The 18,024-nt window shown below is 39.5% G+C and overlaps 1 protein-coding gene across 1 annotated transcript in view; it reads right to left on the bottom strand.

Annotated features, from left to right (window-relative positions):
* Positions 1-18,024, bottom strand: part of KCTD1 (potassium channel tetramerization domain containing 1) — a 130,024-nt gene that overhangs the window by 66,634 nt on the left and 45,366 nt on the right. The window contains 1 exon segment of the mRNA XM_007935565.2: positions 2,635-2,813. Coding sequence (XP_007933756.1) covers positions 2,635-2,813 — 179 coding nt within the window.

Below are 18,024 nucleotides of genomic sequence, written 5' to 3'. Positions count from 1 at the left end.
GAAAGTGAATTTGCTCTGTATATTTTCACCCAAATCACAATTAAAAAAAAAAAAAAAAAGAAATATCCATGAATAGATGGACCAAAGAAGAGTCTCCAAATGAGACACTATTTGAGGTCTAATAACATGCAGCACCAAAATGCGTAAAGTGGTAAATTATTTGCAAGAGAGGAAATGAGTAAATAGAGCCTCTAACCCTTCTACCAGTGACAATAGGCCAAGTGATGCCAGTGAGCTCCACAAGGATCAAACCCCTGTAGCCCACTCATCAGGGGGAAGAGTCCCATCCAGTTGCAATGAGACTAAAAGATAACCTATTGTGTGTCACATACAAATAGTGTAATTATCAACCCCCCCCATGTTAGAGGTGGGGAGAACTGAGTTTATGTTAATAGTGTGGGAATAATTCAGAAAAGGACAGTGATAAACATTCCACAACATGAAGAATGTAATCAGTGTCAATGAATAATACATGTGAAAACTGGATTGGCAATTGTTTTGTTATGTGTATTTCCTCTATACACACACACAAACCTCTGTCATTTCAAATAAACAAACATTAAGCAAACTGAAGCAAAAGGCCATCAGACAGGTGAATTCTGCTGTAGTTGAGGATGCAGTTTGTGATTCTCATGCAAGTTTTGTGACTTGTCCTCTAGAATTAAGGTTCATCAGAAGAGGCAGCAGTGACTTTCTATTGTTAATGTTGGTATTAGCAAAAGGCTAGAAGGGATGGAAATAAGGGTTTTGTTTTTTTAAAGCACACTACTTATTTCAGTACATTCTTGGAAACCACAGCAATCACTGCAACATGATTTTGTAGCATCGACTACTATGCACTTAGGGAAGGGAAACCAAACCTACTGCCATCAAGGTGATTCCGATTCAGAGTGACCCTGTAGGGTTTCAAGGCTGCAAATCTTTACAGAAGAACTCAGTAATACTAGTAATTGGCTGATATGATAATTTCAGTAATAAAACATATACATTTAAATATAAATATGTAATATATAAATAGGAGCTCTGCTGGCATAGTGCCTAAGCCATGTGACTCCTAACTAGAAGGCTAGCGGTTCAAACCCACCAGCCACTCCACAGAAGGAAGACTGGGCAATGAGTTTCCAAGGTGAGAAATCTTCATGGAAGTAGATTGCCCCATCCTTCTATGAAGCAGGTGGTGGATTTGAACTGCCAGCCTTCTGGTTAGCAGTCAAATGCCTTAGGCACTGTGCCAGAGCATTATGAAAGTTTGAAATATTGTGAGAATTACTAAAATGTGACACAGAGACACAAAGTGAGCACATGCTGTTAGAAAAATGGCTCCAACAGACTTGCTCAATGGAGGGTCGCCACAAATCTTCAATTTGTAAAAAAAAAAAAAAAGCAGTTATCTACAAAGTGCAGTAAAGCAAAGCTAAATAAAATGAAGTATCCCTGTAGCTTTTTTGTTAATTGATTAGAAATATACTTTTAAAAATCATTTCATTTTTATTATAGAAATTAAATCTGGAGATCAAGAGATACAATATCTCATTTTTCTTCTTCTCAATGTTCATATCCTTTCATAAAGTATAAAGCAGTAGAACGAAAGTAAAAGAAAAGAAAGAAAGGAAACAAAAATATCTTCCGGCAGTTATCAAGGTCATGGTGACCTCTGTTTCACTGTTATCTTTTTAGGTTGTAAGCGACCTGGTATCTGTTACTTTGTAAGACATTTTCAAAAATGCAATGGGTTGCCTTTCTGAGGACTTAGCAGTATGTTTTCGTCCCCTAAGGAGCAGAAACAAGGGAAGAAATTAGCCTACGTGAGCTCATGCCTCCTCCCTTACCCACCAGCAGAGCTGGTGAAGATAAATATCCTAGCCCATCCTAGCCCCCAAATCTGGGGCAGAGCCAGGAGGGTTGTCCCAGTGAGCAAAGTAAATTATTTCTTTGGAACTCCTTTAGAAATAGGTGGGTAGGGGTGTAGGAGGGGATACCTCACAAGCACAAATTTATATTGTCTACATGTAAACCATCCTCCCTCATCACACATTTTATGGATGACAACCCTTCCTCTTCATATGTTATTTGGCTTGAGCTGCTTTGTAAGTTCCATGCCCCAAGCCTTCCCCATTTCTTTTTTTTTTTTTTTCAATTAACAAGACTATCTTAGTTTCCTGGACTTTTGCATACTGTTCTAAATATACTGCCTCACTGATTAGAGCCTCAATTTTTTTCCCCCTAGTTCACAAGTTGGTGGGCCAACTGATCTCCTATCAAATTATAAAAAAAATTTAAGCAAGTGTTTTCAAAGAAAAGGAGAGAAGAAAGCGGGTGGAGGTGGTAGGAGAAATCAACCTCCTTTTTGTAAAACAGTGAGAAAAAGGAAGATCTTTGCTGAGTGAAATATCACAGAGCTCCACTCGGGTGTGATATTTTTACATGTACTTGACTAACGCTGTGGGTCAGATCCTGACTCATAGAGGATGACAGCCACATCCAAGAGAAGCCTCTGCAATGCAGCAGCCCCACACAGTGCTTTTTATGTCCTAACCTCAGCCTTGGAGAGGCCTCAGTGCCACCCTGGTCAGAGGAAAAACAGATCATCAAACACACGCACTTCTGAGACAGATGTGTCAGCTTTCAAATTACCTTGATTCGGGGTATTTGGTGAGGGTAGCCAGGCTGCTGGTGTACATGTGGCCGCCCACGTCAATGTGGACAGGTGCATTGGATTTTGTGAGCTGTGCTGGCGTAGGAATGCCTTGGTTGTTCAGTGGAGATGCCGGGGATCTAGTGATCAGAGGTCTTGACATATTGGGCCGACTGTCCTACAGAGAGAGAAGCAAGTTTAGATTTTTTTTTCCTTGCTTTCATTACGTAAAAGGAAATATACACAGCCTAAAGAATAAACCAGTGACTAACATACACAGGGAAATATTACATTAAACATTCAGTGTAATTAATGTAGTATAATAATTTTCCTTCAGTAATAAAATTTGGCAAACGAGCAAGGTCATGCATTTGTTATAGTGACTGTCAGAAAAAGAGATTTTACAACAAAGAAAAGGAAAATTTGACATGCTCAGAATCAAGGAGCTGAACTAATGTTCGTTTTCAATAATCCTGAAAACTATAAGGTTCATTATACTAATGAATTCTCACATTTAACAATTGGCAAATGGCATGTGGAGAAATACTCATCATTCCAAATGAAAAGATAATCAACACTTAAAACAATACACATCTAAAGAAAATACGTGTGATTTATCCTTCTCTTACAAAACTTCCCATTGCCAGGTACTTGGAATAAGTACAGATCTTCGGCACCTGTGCTCTGCAAAATGTTTTCATAAAATTCTATTTTTTGCCTTTCTTAATTTTTATTTTTCAAATTGGGAAAAAGGCGGCAAATCTCACCTACTTAAAGTGACCTTACAGATAATCACAAGTCTACCAGTCAACAGATTTTTTTTCAACTATATATATACACATATGTATATGTGTATATATATATATATATATATATATATAGTGGGTGGCCACACTTTACCTACTTGTTCCGTTTATCTCCCTACCAAACTGTCAGCCTGGGGACCCTTAAGCGGTAAGAATGTGCTTGAGGACCACAAGGAATCTCATCTGCATGCCCGACTTCTTGGAGATATCCAGTTCCCAATGAGGAACGGAGGCCGAAGCTGATGCAGAGAGTGTAGTCACATGAGCAAAGGTGCAACGGGCAGAAACAAAGCAGAACGAGGAAATCACACTGTGGCAGCCAGAACCCATGTAAGAAGTGGTATTCTTGAGAAAATAAAGTATTACATCCTTTCCATGGATACAATATAAATATTCCAAACATGGTTGATTGCTTTTAAATTAGAGCCCAAACCACAGACAAGTCAAGTCAGGTCTCTCTGGCTTTCAATGAAGGGGTCAAATATTTAGAGTCCACAATTGTGGAATAAATTAAAAGAGCATTTATGTCTGAATTCTAGACTGGAGACACAAGTATATTTTCCAATTTATAATTTAGCCAGAGATTGTTTTCCAACATGCAAACAATGTGTGGCAAAGCCAGTAATAAGGCATAATAAAGGGATTTTGAAAAATGCCTTTGATGGAGATTACAAAGGGGAAGTCATCTAGTTTTTGTGCATAAAACCCAGCATGATAAAATATAAATTTGCAAAACATCATAGATTTTATGATCTGGAACAACTTTAGGAGTTACCTGGGGCACAACTGTTAGACTACTTAGCATTAACCACATGTCCAGGCACGATCGCGAATACACATGCTTCCGAAACTCAACCTCTCCTATGAGTGGGGTGCTGATTGGGCCTCCACACAAAATGTTTAACATCTGTGCTGTGTTTTCCTACATGCTGAATTAAACAGAACCCAGAAATTGAAAAAGAGGTAATGTTTTACTTCTTAAATTGGGTGAGTTCGTGGGTGTTCTCTATATTCTTCTTTATACCTTCTGGGTATTTTCAACAATGCAAAAAAAAAAACATATATATATGTATTCTTAAAAGGATGTTTGTAACACAAAGAAAAGGAGTTAAAGATACTGGGGAGGGAAAATGCTAAAACACAGAGACACAGGCGGTAGGAAATATTAAACACTTAAGGTTCAAAAACATTAAAAGTAGCATTTTAAAATCTGGATGATGGAAAAGATTTTTTTCCTTTAAAAATGCAATCCCATAACCTCTCCTTTTAAGTGATACATACTACCTGACTTCCTTTTAGAAAAGGATTTCCTGGCTGAATATATACACACACGTGCACACACACACACTTTCCTGTTACGATTCAGCCCATTGCAGCACTGCAGAGTCTGTAATAGTTTTTCAATTGGACACATTCTATATCCTGCCTGAGGGTGCTCAGGCGAAAATGAACAGATTTGCAGGGTTAATATTGTAGTTAGACTGTGACCTCATTCAGCACAGCCCTAACACTGCCAGGTCCATACAGAAGGAGAAAAAAAGAAGAAAGCATAACTGATCGGTTGAAGGATTCCAGATTTCTTAAGAGTGTATACCATTTACAATGTAAATCATATATGTATGGCTATGGCTAAATTTAAAACTAAACCAGTGTTCCTTCAGCTGGGGGAGGGGGTTAACCCTTAGGGGCAAGGAGGGAAGTTCATGATGGCTGGGGCTTCAGCAGACTCTAGAAAGACTGAAATGTTGGAATTGGTCTTGGTGAGTGCCTCTAGCTCCCCTTCTAGGCTCTATCTCCTCACCCATTCTGGAAACATTCTACGTTCTGTGTATGTCCCTTTGGTTATTATTAGCTTTAAGGTGTTATATTAATGAAAGAGTTTCACTCCATATTTTCTGTATTTACTGGTACAGGTTGAAAGAACTTGTAAGACCTATAGGCTGGGGGATGTTTGAGGCTTAGAAGTCTTGGCATTTGAAGTGAACACTGGAGTGTCATTCAGTATCTATTCCATCTACTCTAGATGCTTAATCTAGAACAACCACGGTAACCCTTATCCCCTTGCCAGTGACAGAAAGAAACACTTGCTTTCATTTTTGTGGACATGGAGGTCCCAGATGGGATGCCTGTAACTGTAGCAGCCAACCTGCTACCAGCCTAGGGATGAAGCCAGTGCCCAGAAAGGCAGCACGGAGAGCTGGGAGGAACTTGAGTCCTCACTCACACGGTTAAGACACGAAGTCAAATAACTCTGAGCCTATCTCTGGGTTTCCTGTCACCTGAGAAAATGAATCTCTTTACTGTTAAAACTGGTTTGAGTTGGGTTTTCTGTTACCTCCAACCAAAAGCCATCCTGATAGAGCACCCATCATGTTATATGGCTGCCTCTCTGGGAGGTTATATGTCTGTGTGAGACTTGGCTTGTAATGCAACTGCCTGGTGAGAGAGGCAGAACTTCCTACCATATTTTCACCACACTTCAACTCTACTCTCCCATCCATTTGTCTTCCCTTTAATCATTCACTCATCATCATTTCCATTTACATATGCCTTTCAGTATTATTTCTGAAGAAATGAAAACCATGAACTTTAACCAGAAAGAGTACAAATGACTCAGTTGTGCTGTCACCACTACTGAAGAAACAGCTCAGAGCACTGAAGTTACCTCTGAAAGATGGCCAGAAAGCTATCTGTGACAACTCCTTCGACTCATCAGAAAAAAGGAAGCTGCCCTAACATAAGCCATTTGGTCATTGCCTCTTTTGTGGTGAAGCCTATTGCTCCATCCTTCTCTAATATTTATTAATATCTCTTTTGTGCCAGGCCCCAGGTGACAGATATTCTGGCCCCTAGCTTTACTAGGCTTGCTGTTCATTGGGAGCCAGAGACCATTAAAGAAGCAACTATATTAGGACAGAGTGAGGCCAGCTTAATATAGTAACTTAATGGAGGGGCACTTAACCCAGGTTTGGGGCTGAAAGGAGGGATGGGAAGGATTTCTGGAGACAGTCTAAGGTGGGATCTAAAGGATAAGAAATCAACAAAGAGTGAGAGAACAGCAAAGAAGCACACAAAAGAAAAGTAAATGTTCAACCTATACACCTGTCTATTGTTTGGCTGGAAGCCATGTGAGCTAGTTCAATTCCAGGCCTGAAGGGTGACTAGGGGCCATAGTTTCAAGGATTTTACCAGTCTCCATCAGACCAGTCTGGTCTTTTTTATGATTTTGAGTTTTGTTCCACATCTTTCTTCTACTCTATCCTGGATCTCCTGCACCGATCCCTTTCTGAGTTTGACAGTGGTAACCGAGCCCCATCTAGTTCTTCTGGTCTCATGGTGAGGTAGGTTGAGTTTCGTATGGCCCACTAGTTCCTTGGACTAATTTTTTCCATGTGTCCTTGGTCTTCTTCAGGCTTCTTTGCTCTGGACGAAGAGAAGCCAATTGATGCATCCAGATGGCAGACAATATTTCTACACATGTATTTGTATGTGCTATATGTCCATATACATAATAGAGCTAATGGGGGCAGAGCTAATGAGGGCAAAGTTATGATAACTTCTTAACCACAGCCTGAGACTATGGCCTCTAGTTATCCTTCGGGCCTGGAATTGAGCTCACTCACATGGCTTCTAGCCAAACAATAGACAGGCATATAAGGTGAACATTCATACCACGTAGATGGTCTCCTTAGAACAGTCAATCATGGGAGATCAGAAGGGCAGTATTTGCACAGGGAGATAGCTCAGATGGCAGGAATGCATGGGAAAGGAGGACACAGGAAAAAGGTAATCACAGGGAGGAAGTGGGAAGAAAGCTGTTACATTACAGGGATTGTAGTCACTGTCATGAAATAAAATATGTATGAGCTGTTGTATGGAAAATGAAATTGCTCTGTAAATTTTCATCCAAATCACAATAAAAATAAATTAAAAATTTAAAAAGAGAAAAAAAGCATGTCTGTGCTAAAGAATATGACATATACAATTTTGCAATGATACCAACAATAATAAAAAAATGAATATATGGTCACATATGGGTGTGTAAAGACATATATGTGCATGGGTAGGAACAGGAATGTACATATGTATGCAGAGATAGAACTATCTTTGTCTCTGCATATGTACAGTATGTATATTCACCCATATATACAAGTAGAGGACACAGTTACAGATACTTCTCAGACATAACATTGCAGGATTGTTTTTCTGGTTTGGAAGGCTTAGGACCTTGGTCTAACAGAACAACTTAGTCAACCGGCATAATATAGTTCACAATGCACATGTTTTACATCGTAGTGAGGCAAGTAACATCTAGGGTCTTAAAAGCGTGCAAGCAACCATCTAAGATATAACTGTTGGTCTCTACTCATTGGGAGCAAAACAGAAAGAAAGAAATTAAAGTCTCAGAGAAGAAACTAGTCTACAGGGCTAACTGCCTACAACATCCATGACCTCATCTATCCCGAGACCACAGTAACTAGATGGTGCTTGGCTACCACTACCTATCATTCTGATCAAAACTACAATAGATGGAACCTGATAGAATGGGAGAAAAATGCTGAAAGAACTCAAAATTTTTTTAAGACGTCCATGTTAGGCCGAAGCAAACCCAAGCCACCAACATTCCAGTTAGCAGCTTCCTCCGGGTGTCAAGCCCTGATGAGACAGCCTAATAAGACAACCGAAGTGGCAGAACTCGCCCAGACTAGAAAGTCCCATGCAGTGGCAAACTTCCTCTTGTGAAGCCTCCTCATGCTAATTAAGTACAGACCCATGCTAACAGCTAAATGGACCCCACCATTTCCTTAGTGTCCCCACCTAGGTCCTCCACAAGACTATAAACCCTACCCTCCCCAGCCAGGCAGTGTGACTTCTCGGGCCCCTCTCAGGGACCCGTGAACCTCGCCCGGGCCCCTCTCTGGGGCCCGTAAATCTCACCTGGAAACTCAGAATAAAAACTTCTCTTTAACCTCACTTTTGTGCGTCCTCTTCTCCTTTCTGTGACCTTACAGTCCAGACATACTGGACCAGTTCAGACTAGAAGACTCCCTGAGACTATCACCTTGAGATACTCTTTAAATCAAAACAGACTGACACACAAAATAAAGGGTATCACCTAGATGTATGGTGCTCCATTAAGAAATTATCTATATGAGACCAAAAGATCAACAATTACTCTAAAGCAAAGATGAGAAGATAAAGGGGCAGGGAAACTAGAGTAATAGAAATGGAACAACCAGAACAGAGTTAAAGATAATGTTGACATATTGTGAAAAACGTAACCAATGTCACTTCACAATTTGGGCACAAATTGTCAAATAGGAACCTAATTTTCTGTGTAAACTGTCACCAAAAAGCAATAAAATATTAAAAGCAAACAAACAAATAGTAGGAGGCTGGAAAGAGGGGTCCCAGCAGCATGACCAAGGCCCAACACTAACGGACAGAGTGCATGGTACAATCTAAAACTGGAAAGTTTAGGGTAGTGTGAGAATTCACTCACTTTTTCCCCCAAGGTGGAGAGAGAATGGAAGAAAGAGAAGCTTATGGCAGTCTGAGAACCACTTTGAATAATAATTGACAATGAAAAAAGAAAGCAAGCCTACCATAAGCCCCTTATTTTGGGACAAGGGAAGGAGGAAGAGTTAAGGAGTTAACAGCCAGCTATCTAAACCAGTGCTGTCCAACAAACTCTTCTGTAGCAATGGACATGTCTTATCTATATCTTCATAGTCAGTATAGTCGCCACCAGGCCTAGGCAGATACTTGAGCATTTAAAATGTGGTCACTGCAACTGAGGAGCTGAATTTTTAGTTTCATTTTCATTGTAATTAATTTTAATTTAGGTAGCTCCCTGTGGTCAGTGACTGCTGCACTGGAGAGCCCAGTAAACTTTGCTTTCCCTCACGTTTACATAGAGAAGCGAGATCGTTTAGTACAGAATAAAAATGGTTTATGACCTCACAACACATTCATTTCCCTCTCCCTTTCTGACAGCTTTTCTCTTTTTCACTGATACTTTGAAAATAAAAGAAAGTAACAGCCACAGAGTGAACAAAAGAATGATGTACTGCTGCATACCACACGTGCATGTGTGTACACACCACACAAACACACACACACGGGCCTTACAGATAGAGCACTGCATAGAAGGTGCCAGACATGATGGCTGAACATGATGAACATAATTAACATCACTGAACTGTACATGTGAAGACCGTTGAAATGGTAAAGGTTCTGCTACCTACATATTTACCACACTTAAAAAAAAAAAAAAGGCACCACACAGAAAAAAGGCATTTATCATGTGATTCCACAGGCAGAACCAATCTGTGGCCACCTTGATGGATACTGACTAGACAGGAGTTATGAAGGAGCCTTCTGGTCTGGAGAGTTAGGGAAGTTCCAAGCCTTGACCTGGGCAGTCTGCAGGGTATATCTATACATACACATGCGTGAGACTTACTCGCCTTACTGTAAATTCTGCTGAAAAAGAAAGTAAACTAAAACTAATCTAAGAGAAAACTTCTCCAGGCAGAACATGTTCCTATTCATTTAAATTCATTTAAATTCCTGTTCATTTAATGGTGAAATATTACCTTTTCCACTCATGGGCTGAAAGATGTTTATTATTTCCTTTCTTAGATTTCTCCAGATCTGCCTAAAATACTCTTGACATGAAGCAGCCCTCTGAAATTTTATTTCTAACTCCTTCCCTCTTTCTATCCTGTGCAGATTTCCCAAGCATGTTGATCAGTTTATCTTTACAACTTCCATTTCCCAGCTGCCCTCAGTTTGCTGCTTTCTTGTAGCTTAATCATCCATCTCACCTTCCCAGCAGAGCAGCAATGATTTTTTGGTAGTAGAATCCTTCAAGGGATTTGACTTCAGGCATCTTTCAAAGGAAGCTAATGAAAAATTTACCTCCTAAATCTAATCTAGCTATAAGCTGTTCAAACAGGAGCCCCGGGCCATTGCCTTGAACAAATGAGGTGAAGTTTAAACAGAAAGTTTTAATGACTTTATTTCTTAAGAATGTAAGCCCCTGCCTTATGTCACGTGTCACCATTAAGGTGGACTGTTACCTCTTTCGCTGTGGCAAGAACAGGCTTCTTAGTGATACCTCCAGAAAAGCATGTTAATATTAAAACACTTATCTGTGTTATTTGAAAATTTTTATAGCATTCAATAGTAGCAGTGACGGACTTTAACACAGATAATAACTTTTCTGCAAAGTTCAACCTGGATTTAGAATGTTATGTATTAACACACACAAACACATGCACACATGTACACAAAAAAAGCATGTAAATAATATGGAATGCCTTGAGAATGAGGTGTTGTGATTAACTCTACTTTCTGATCGTCTGAAACGGTATGTAAAATGCAATCAAACTGTTTTTTAGTCATGGACCCTGCTTCCTGAGATGAAAATTTGTGGCTGCCTTGGGAGTACTATTTCAGAATTGACACATCCTAGTGGCCTTTCAACCACAGTATCAATGTCTTTTGAAAGAGGTCCTATTCATTTATTCACTCAAGTAATATTTATCAGGCACCTACCATATGCCAAGCTCTATGGTCTCTATTGACTTTAACTAAAGAGCAGATTGAATCTGAAGAAAAAAAGAATCTTGTCTTATAATTTCACGAGTTAAAAAAATAAAAGCCCCAGCAGTGCTTCAAAATTGAGAAGTACTGTATGCATAATTTATTTAGAGAGTAGCTGCTGACAATCTCAACCATCTGGAGGAGAGAATTCAGTGAAAAAACTTTTGAGCACCTAAATTTTAAGTCACTTTATTCATGAAGCCCCTCTCAAATCCATAAAGCCCATTTATGCTTCATTCACAAATTTATAAGAAGTGTGGTTATTGGTTTTCTAGCCCACAGCACTAGCTAATTAACAAAATCATCCAAAATTGAATCATCCTAAAGTCAAACCCATAGTGCCTAAGGCACTTGACTGCTCACCAGAAGGCTGGCGGTTCAAATCCACCAGCCACTCCTCGGAAGGAAGGTTGGGCAATCCTACTTCCGTAGTGATACTGCCTCGGAAACCCAAGGAGGGGTCGCTATGAGTCGGGGCCGACTCGACGGCAAAAAACAACAACAACAACAACAAAGTCAAACCCTAGACTAACATTGACTGGAAAGTATATAGTATATAGAAGAAAAGTTTTAACCCCAAAATAGTAAAGAAAAATATTATGTTAAGATAACACAATGTTCAAAATTTCAGTTAGCTGTAAAACTCACATAATATGGAACACCCTAAGGGTAGACGACAAAGAGAACTGGTTTTAGGATGGGAAGACCAGATTTGAGCTCAGCCTCACCTTCTGTGCAGTCTTGGAGAAGTTACAAAACCGATCTGACTCCAGTTTCCTCATCTCTAAAATGGGGCTAAATTTCCCTACCCTGGAGAGCCCTAACAACGGCAGTAGATGAGGCCATGCTTGTGAAAACGTTTAATACAGTGCTTGGCACAGAGGGAAGACCTTCACACACACCAACATGAAGTCTGACAAACCAGGAAACAAAATACATGAAGAAGCCTTCTGTGGATCTGGTGAGAACAGGGAATGTAACTGACAAAGTGTGGCCCTCCAGTGGAAAAGACAGCAGCTCATGTTGCTACAATAAAGCATTATATTGTGAGGTACAGATAAATAAATGGAGCTCTGGTGGTGCAGTGCCTAAGACACTTGACTGCTAACCAAAAGTGTAGTGTGGCGGTTCAAACCCACCAGCCACTTCACAGGAGGAAGATGGGCCATCTACTTCCGTAACGATTTACCACCTTGGACACCTAAGAGGGGTCACTATGAGTTGGCATCGACTTGATGGCAGTGTGGTGGTGTTGTTGATTTTTAATATAGATAAATAGAAAAGAGGGTAGAGTATAAGGCCCATTATGTGCTCTGGGCGAAGGGCAGGAAAGGAAGGAGAGAATGTAATCATCATCACAGGCTTATAAAATGAAATGACACTTGAGTTGTGTTGTTTTTATCTTTTAGCTCAAAGATTTAATCTCGCAGATTTAAAAAACAACAGAAATAAAAAAAAACAGGATGCTTCAAAGTTGTTTGGAAATGACCAGCAACTGTGTTAAATTAATCTGCAATTACTTCTTTAATGTGAAAGACTAAAGTGTTACTCTCCGTGCTGTGGGGCCAGACGAGGGGCTACTGTTTTTCTATTTCAGTGAATAATCTTTCTTCCAGATATCATGAGCCCTCAACATACCTTTTTTTTTTTTTATTTTGCTTTTTCATAATGAAATATGTATCTGAGAAGCTCCTTTATGAGATTACCAAGCTGAGGCCAGGAAAGCAAAGAGTATTTGCCAAATGTCTCTTTTTATTTCTATTTTTTTCAAAAGGAAAATGAACAATGAGAAAAAGAACATTTTGATAGAATTTTGCTAGCTGAATTAATTTTAAAAATTAACTTCTCAGATTTTTTAATGCATTTAAAACACTACAGAGTATTAAAAAAAATACACATACGTTTATTTAAAGGGAGTTCTGGCAGCACAGTGCCTACGGCACTTGACTGCTAACCAGAAGGCTGGCGGTTCAAACCCACCAGCAACTCCTCAGAAGGAAGATGGGGCAATCTACTTCCATAGTGCTACTGCCTCGGAAACCCAAGGAGGGGTCGCTATGAGATGGGTCCGACTCAAAGGCACATAACAACAACAACAACAACAACCAGTGGCATAGTGCCTAAGGCATTTGACTGCTAACCAGAAGGCTGGCGGTTCAAACCCGCCAGCCACTCCTTGGAAGGAAGACTGAGCAATTTACTTCTGTAGAGAGATTGCCTCGGAAACCCGAGGAGGGGTAGCTATGAGTCAGATCTGACTTGATGGCACTGAGTTTGGTGTGGTTTGGTTTTGGTGGCACAGTGGGTAAAGCATTCAGCTACTCACTAAAAGGTCGCTGGTTCAACCAGCTGCTCAGTGGATAAAAGATGAGGCAGTCTGCTTCTGTAAAGATTTACAGCTTTGGAAACCTAAGGGGCAGTTCTGTTCTATAGGGCCGCTATCAACTTGATTGCAATGGGTTTGTTTTTTAACTTATGGATATTAACTAATTCTGTTTTTTGCTTTTTTTGGTTTTATTATTATTACTAAATTTTAGTAGTATTCAACTGACAGGGCAAGCCTTGGAACAGTTCTGTAGAGAAAGAACTACCCACCCCCCAGAAAAAATATGTGTATGTTAGCTAAAAAATTCTAGAATACACAAAAATACTAGCAGTGCTTAAGTCTGGCTAAGATGGTACCTGCAATTTTATTTATTTATTTATTTAAACATAATTCTTTTGTGCTTTACAGAGTTGAACATTTACTGCTTTTGAAATGTAAAAAAATATTTTTAAAAAGAAAAAAAAACATCAATTAGCATATACTCTTGGCATCCTACTATATGTTACCTTCAAAACAGGATTTTTTTTTTTGACATTTTTAAAGGATAGATTAAAAGAAGAAATACAAAAAAAGAACTAAATTTAGGAATAATGCTTCCCCTTCCTTTTATATTCTTGCCAAGGAGGAAATCTGTGGAACAGAAAATTAAATGAGCCTTGGGTCACGGTCATTGTCAGATTATCCAATAAACAAGGTAAGCATAGACTTACTTGTGTTTACTTACTAATCTATAGTGAACACATTTTTTTTCTGTATCAAAGATTCTGCTTTGAGGTATGGCAGGCATCTGTCTCTTTCCCAACCCAACAGCATCTTCCTGTAAGAATCAAAGCCTCTTTTCAAATTTACATCCCTGACAGGGACAAAGTACCCAGTAAGCAAGGTAAGCATGAGCTTATTTGTGCTTATTTACTTATCTGTAGTGAACAGTTTCACGTGTTTTTTACCATGCGATCTTTCCATGTGCTCTCTTGGAAGGAAAATACAAATGGTAGCAAAAGTCAGCAATTAAACAGTGTCTACCACTAATCAAGAAGCCTTCTAGTCTGAAATCAGAAACCTCTGCACAATGTTAGGTATTATCACTATTTCTGAGAGAAGGAAGTTGAAAGTTGACTCTGAGGTCAAATGGTTTAGCCTATAATTATCTAGTAATGAACTTACTGTGATATTTTACATGCCATCCATCATGTACCCAGATAAGGTTACCACTTTCCTATACTAGGCATACATGGTGTGGTTTTCCCAGGAGAGGGGACAGATGTGCCTCATTCCTTCACCCAGTCCGTCTGTGGATGAACACAGCTGGCTGCAGGGTTAGAGGATGGTCAGTGGTCATGGAGAGGGCCAGCTGGACCAGAAGTGCACACCTGCCCCTGGCCACTTATTTTTTACTTCCCCATAATAGAGAATTGATATTTTATTTATTCTAATGCCTAGTTCTAGGAGCTCTGGTAGCATAGTGCCTAAGGCACTTGACTGCTAACCAGGAGGCTGGCGGTTCAAACCCACCAGCCACTCCTCGGAAGGAAGGTTGGGCAATCCTACTTCCGTAGTGATAACTGCCTTGGCATCCCAAGGAGGGGTCGCTAGGAGTCGGGGCCGACTCGATGGCAAATAACAACAACAACAACAACAACAAGTTCTAGATGTTGGCTATAAGACATATCAGTTTCTAAATAGACAATAAACCTGACTTGTTGATTTACTGGATGTGATCCTAAAAATTTCTTTTCCATCAGAGTGTCAAAAAGCTAAATTTGTCCCTCTCAACCTTAATTAAGTCCCCATGGGACCCTCTTAGAATGTTAGACTTCTAATAGCACATTTGCTTGACTTCTCTGCCTTCAAAGATAAAAAATTAAGATACACAAGTTTGTAAATATACTAGCTTAATCTAATTTACAAAAATAAGTGTGTTATTAAGGGGTTCACTGCTCACTTGTTCATTCATTTAGAAAATGTTAGCTGGCTACTCTTTGTGGCACTGTGCCAGGGTTACTATGAAGGATAACCCTTCAGGGAATTGAGAGTCTAAATTGGGAACCAACCACATACACAGCATATTCCTGATGACAGAAATTTAAAAAAAATGTAAACAACAAAATTTACATCAAGTTATAGGTACAAACAATCAAGGGTTCATCAAAAGATATATTATTCAGCCAGAGAGAGCAATGGAGTTCTAATATGTGCTACAACATGGATGAATCTTGAAAACATTATGTTGAGTGAAATAAATCAGTCACAAAAGGATATTGTACACTCCTACTTGAGTGAAAGGAACTCTGATAGCGTAGTGCTTAAGGCACTTGACTGCTAACCAGAAGGCTGGCAGTTCAAACCCACCAGCCACTCTCGGAAGGAAGGCTGGGCAATCTACTTCCGTAGTGATACTGCCTTGGAAACCCAAGGAGCAGTCAGTATGAGTTAGGGCTGACTTGATGGCACATAACAACAACACTTGAATGAAATATCCACAACAGGCAAATGCATAGAGACAAAATTTATTCATGGTTACTAGGGGTTGGTGGTGGGGAGGAAAAGGTGATAGGGAGTCACTGCTCAATGGGTACAGAGTTTGTCTGAGGTGATAAAAAAACTTTTGGAGATAGTGGTAATGGTTGTACAAAATGGTGGATGTCATTAATGTCATTAAATTAAAAATGGTTAAATGGCCAACTTTTTATTATGTATATTTTACCACAATAACACTCTTTTTTTTAAAAAAAATCAATTTATACTTTAAATGATTCAGAATTACTTATTGATGCTTTTAACTGAGTCATTTTTTAAGGCAAACAATACTTATATACAGCATGGAATGAGCCCCTCTTGGTTTCACAAAGCCAGGGCCTACTTTGAGTAATATATTCCCATTTCTCTTATTCAGTTTTTCTATATTGTTGTTTTTGTGCACTGTCAAGTCGATTCCAACTCATAGCAACCCTACATGACAGCGAAGAACTGCCCTATAGGGTTTCCTAGGCTGTAATCTTTACAGGAGCAGATAGCCAAGTCTTTTCTCCCACAGAGAAAAGAAATGAAATTGGTAGGTTCAAACCATCTATCTTTCGTTTAGCAGTGGAGTGCTTAATCATCGTGCCAGCAGGGCTCCTTTTATTCCCACACGACAAGGATCATACTCTTAACTTCTGACCCAATCACTTTTCAAAGGGGGAACTCGGTGCAGCGCTCCAGTGTACTGACCTCCACTGAAGCTCTTAAACTCTGAACTGTTTTCCTGAGGACATGACATAGCAGAGACCCAAGTGTTAGTCTGCGCCACTCCACCAATGAATTGTGTGACCTTGGCAAATTGTTGTATCTCTACGTGGGTTTCAGTTTTCCCATTTATAATAAATGTACTTGAACTAGATGGTCTATAATGCTCGTTTCAGTTCTGATTTTTTTTAATGTAATTCTATGATTTTAAAATGTTTTAAGAAAACTAACATTTTATTAAGTCAGAATTGTAATTCAAAATTCCTTTGGAAAACAAGAGAAAGAGTCATAAAATCAAAGGGTTCAAAAGTATGAGTACAAAAAAAAAAGCAAAAGGCAAGAAGGAAGCCCTAACACTGACACCGAAGGTTACTCAACAGTCACAGCATTTTCTCTAGCTGATTGGGGAAATTAAATTTTAATCACTACTGCTTTTATTGGCCTTCACTGACGGGAGAAAACAGCCAATAAAATGTGGCGCTTCATGAGCAAAATGCCTACTTCAGAGCAATTCTTTACTTCATATTGTTTTATTGGAGTATTATTTATATCTTGCATTGTTCTAAAATATTAGAGTGGTCTGAAAGCAGTTTACTTGAGATTCCCTACGGAACAGAACAACAACAAAAACGTTTTGGTGATATAAAACGAATGCTTTTAATAAAGCAAACACCTCTTGTAAGCAGAATCAGTACGATCTTTTCAAAAAGATGTTGTTGTTGTTGTTGTTAGGTGCCACTGAGTTGGCCACGACTGATAGCGACCCTGTGTACAACAGAACGAAACGCTGCTGGGTCTCGCACCTCCCTCACAGTCGCTGCTGTCTGGGTTCACTGTTGCAGCCAAGGTCAATCCATCTCATTGAGGGTCTTCCTCTTTTTCACTCACCATCTACTTCACCAAACATGATGTCCTTCTTCAGGGACTTGTTTCTCCTGATAACACATTCGAAGTATGTGAGGCTAAGTCTTGCCGTCCATGCTCCTAAGGAGCATTCTGGCTGTCCTTCTTCCAAGTCAGATTTGTTTATTCTTCTGGCAGTCCATGGTAAATTCGATATTCTTCACCAACACCATAATTTAAATGCGTAATTCAAAGACTTATTAGGTAATAAATTTTTAAAAAAATCAAACAGTGAGGATAGTATCAAGGGAAGTAGGCTCTATGTTTAGAAATTAGAATAGACTGGGTGTCACACTGATAGGCATGCCAACGGTCTAGTGGCTGACCACTGATCTCTGGAGCTAGCTTGTAACTTTGTCCTCAGAAGATGTAGACTGACTCTCTGATTCTCTTATGGCTGTTTGAGTCATCCTAGTTCTTAGTTTGGGCAATCCTACTTCCGTAGTGATACTGCCTCGGAAACCCAAGGAGGGGTCGCTATGAGTTGGGGCCGACTCGACAGCAAACAACAACAACAA

This window comes from Orycteropus afer, unplaced genomic scaffold (assembly GCF_000298275.1).
Source record: "Orycteropus afer afer isolate SDZICR_OR568_19922 unplaced genomic scaffold, OryAfe1.0 scaffold00030, whole genome shotgun sequence".
NCBI classification, from domain to species: domain Eukaryota; kingdom Metazoa; phylum Chordata; class Mammalia; order Tubulidentata; family Orycteropodidae; genus Orycteropus; species Orycteropus afer.
The sequence above is the reverse complement of the archived record's forward strand: the minus strand, read 5'-3'. Positions and strand labels throughout refer to the sequence as shown.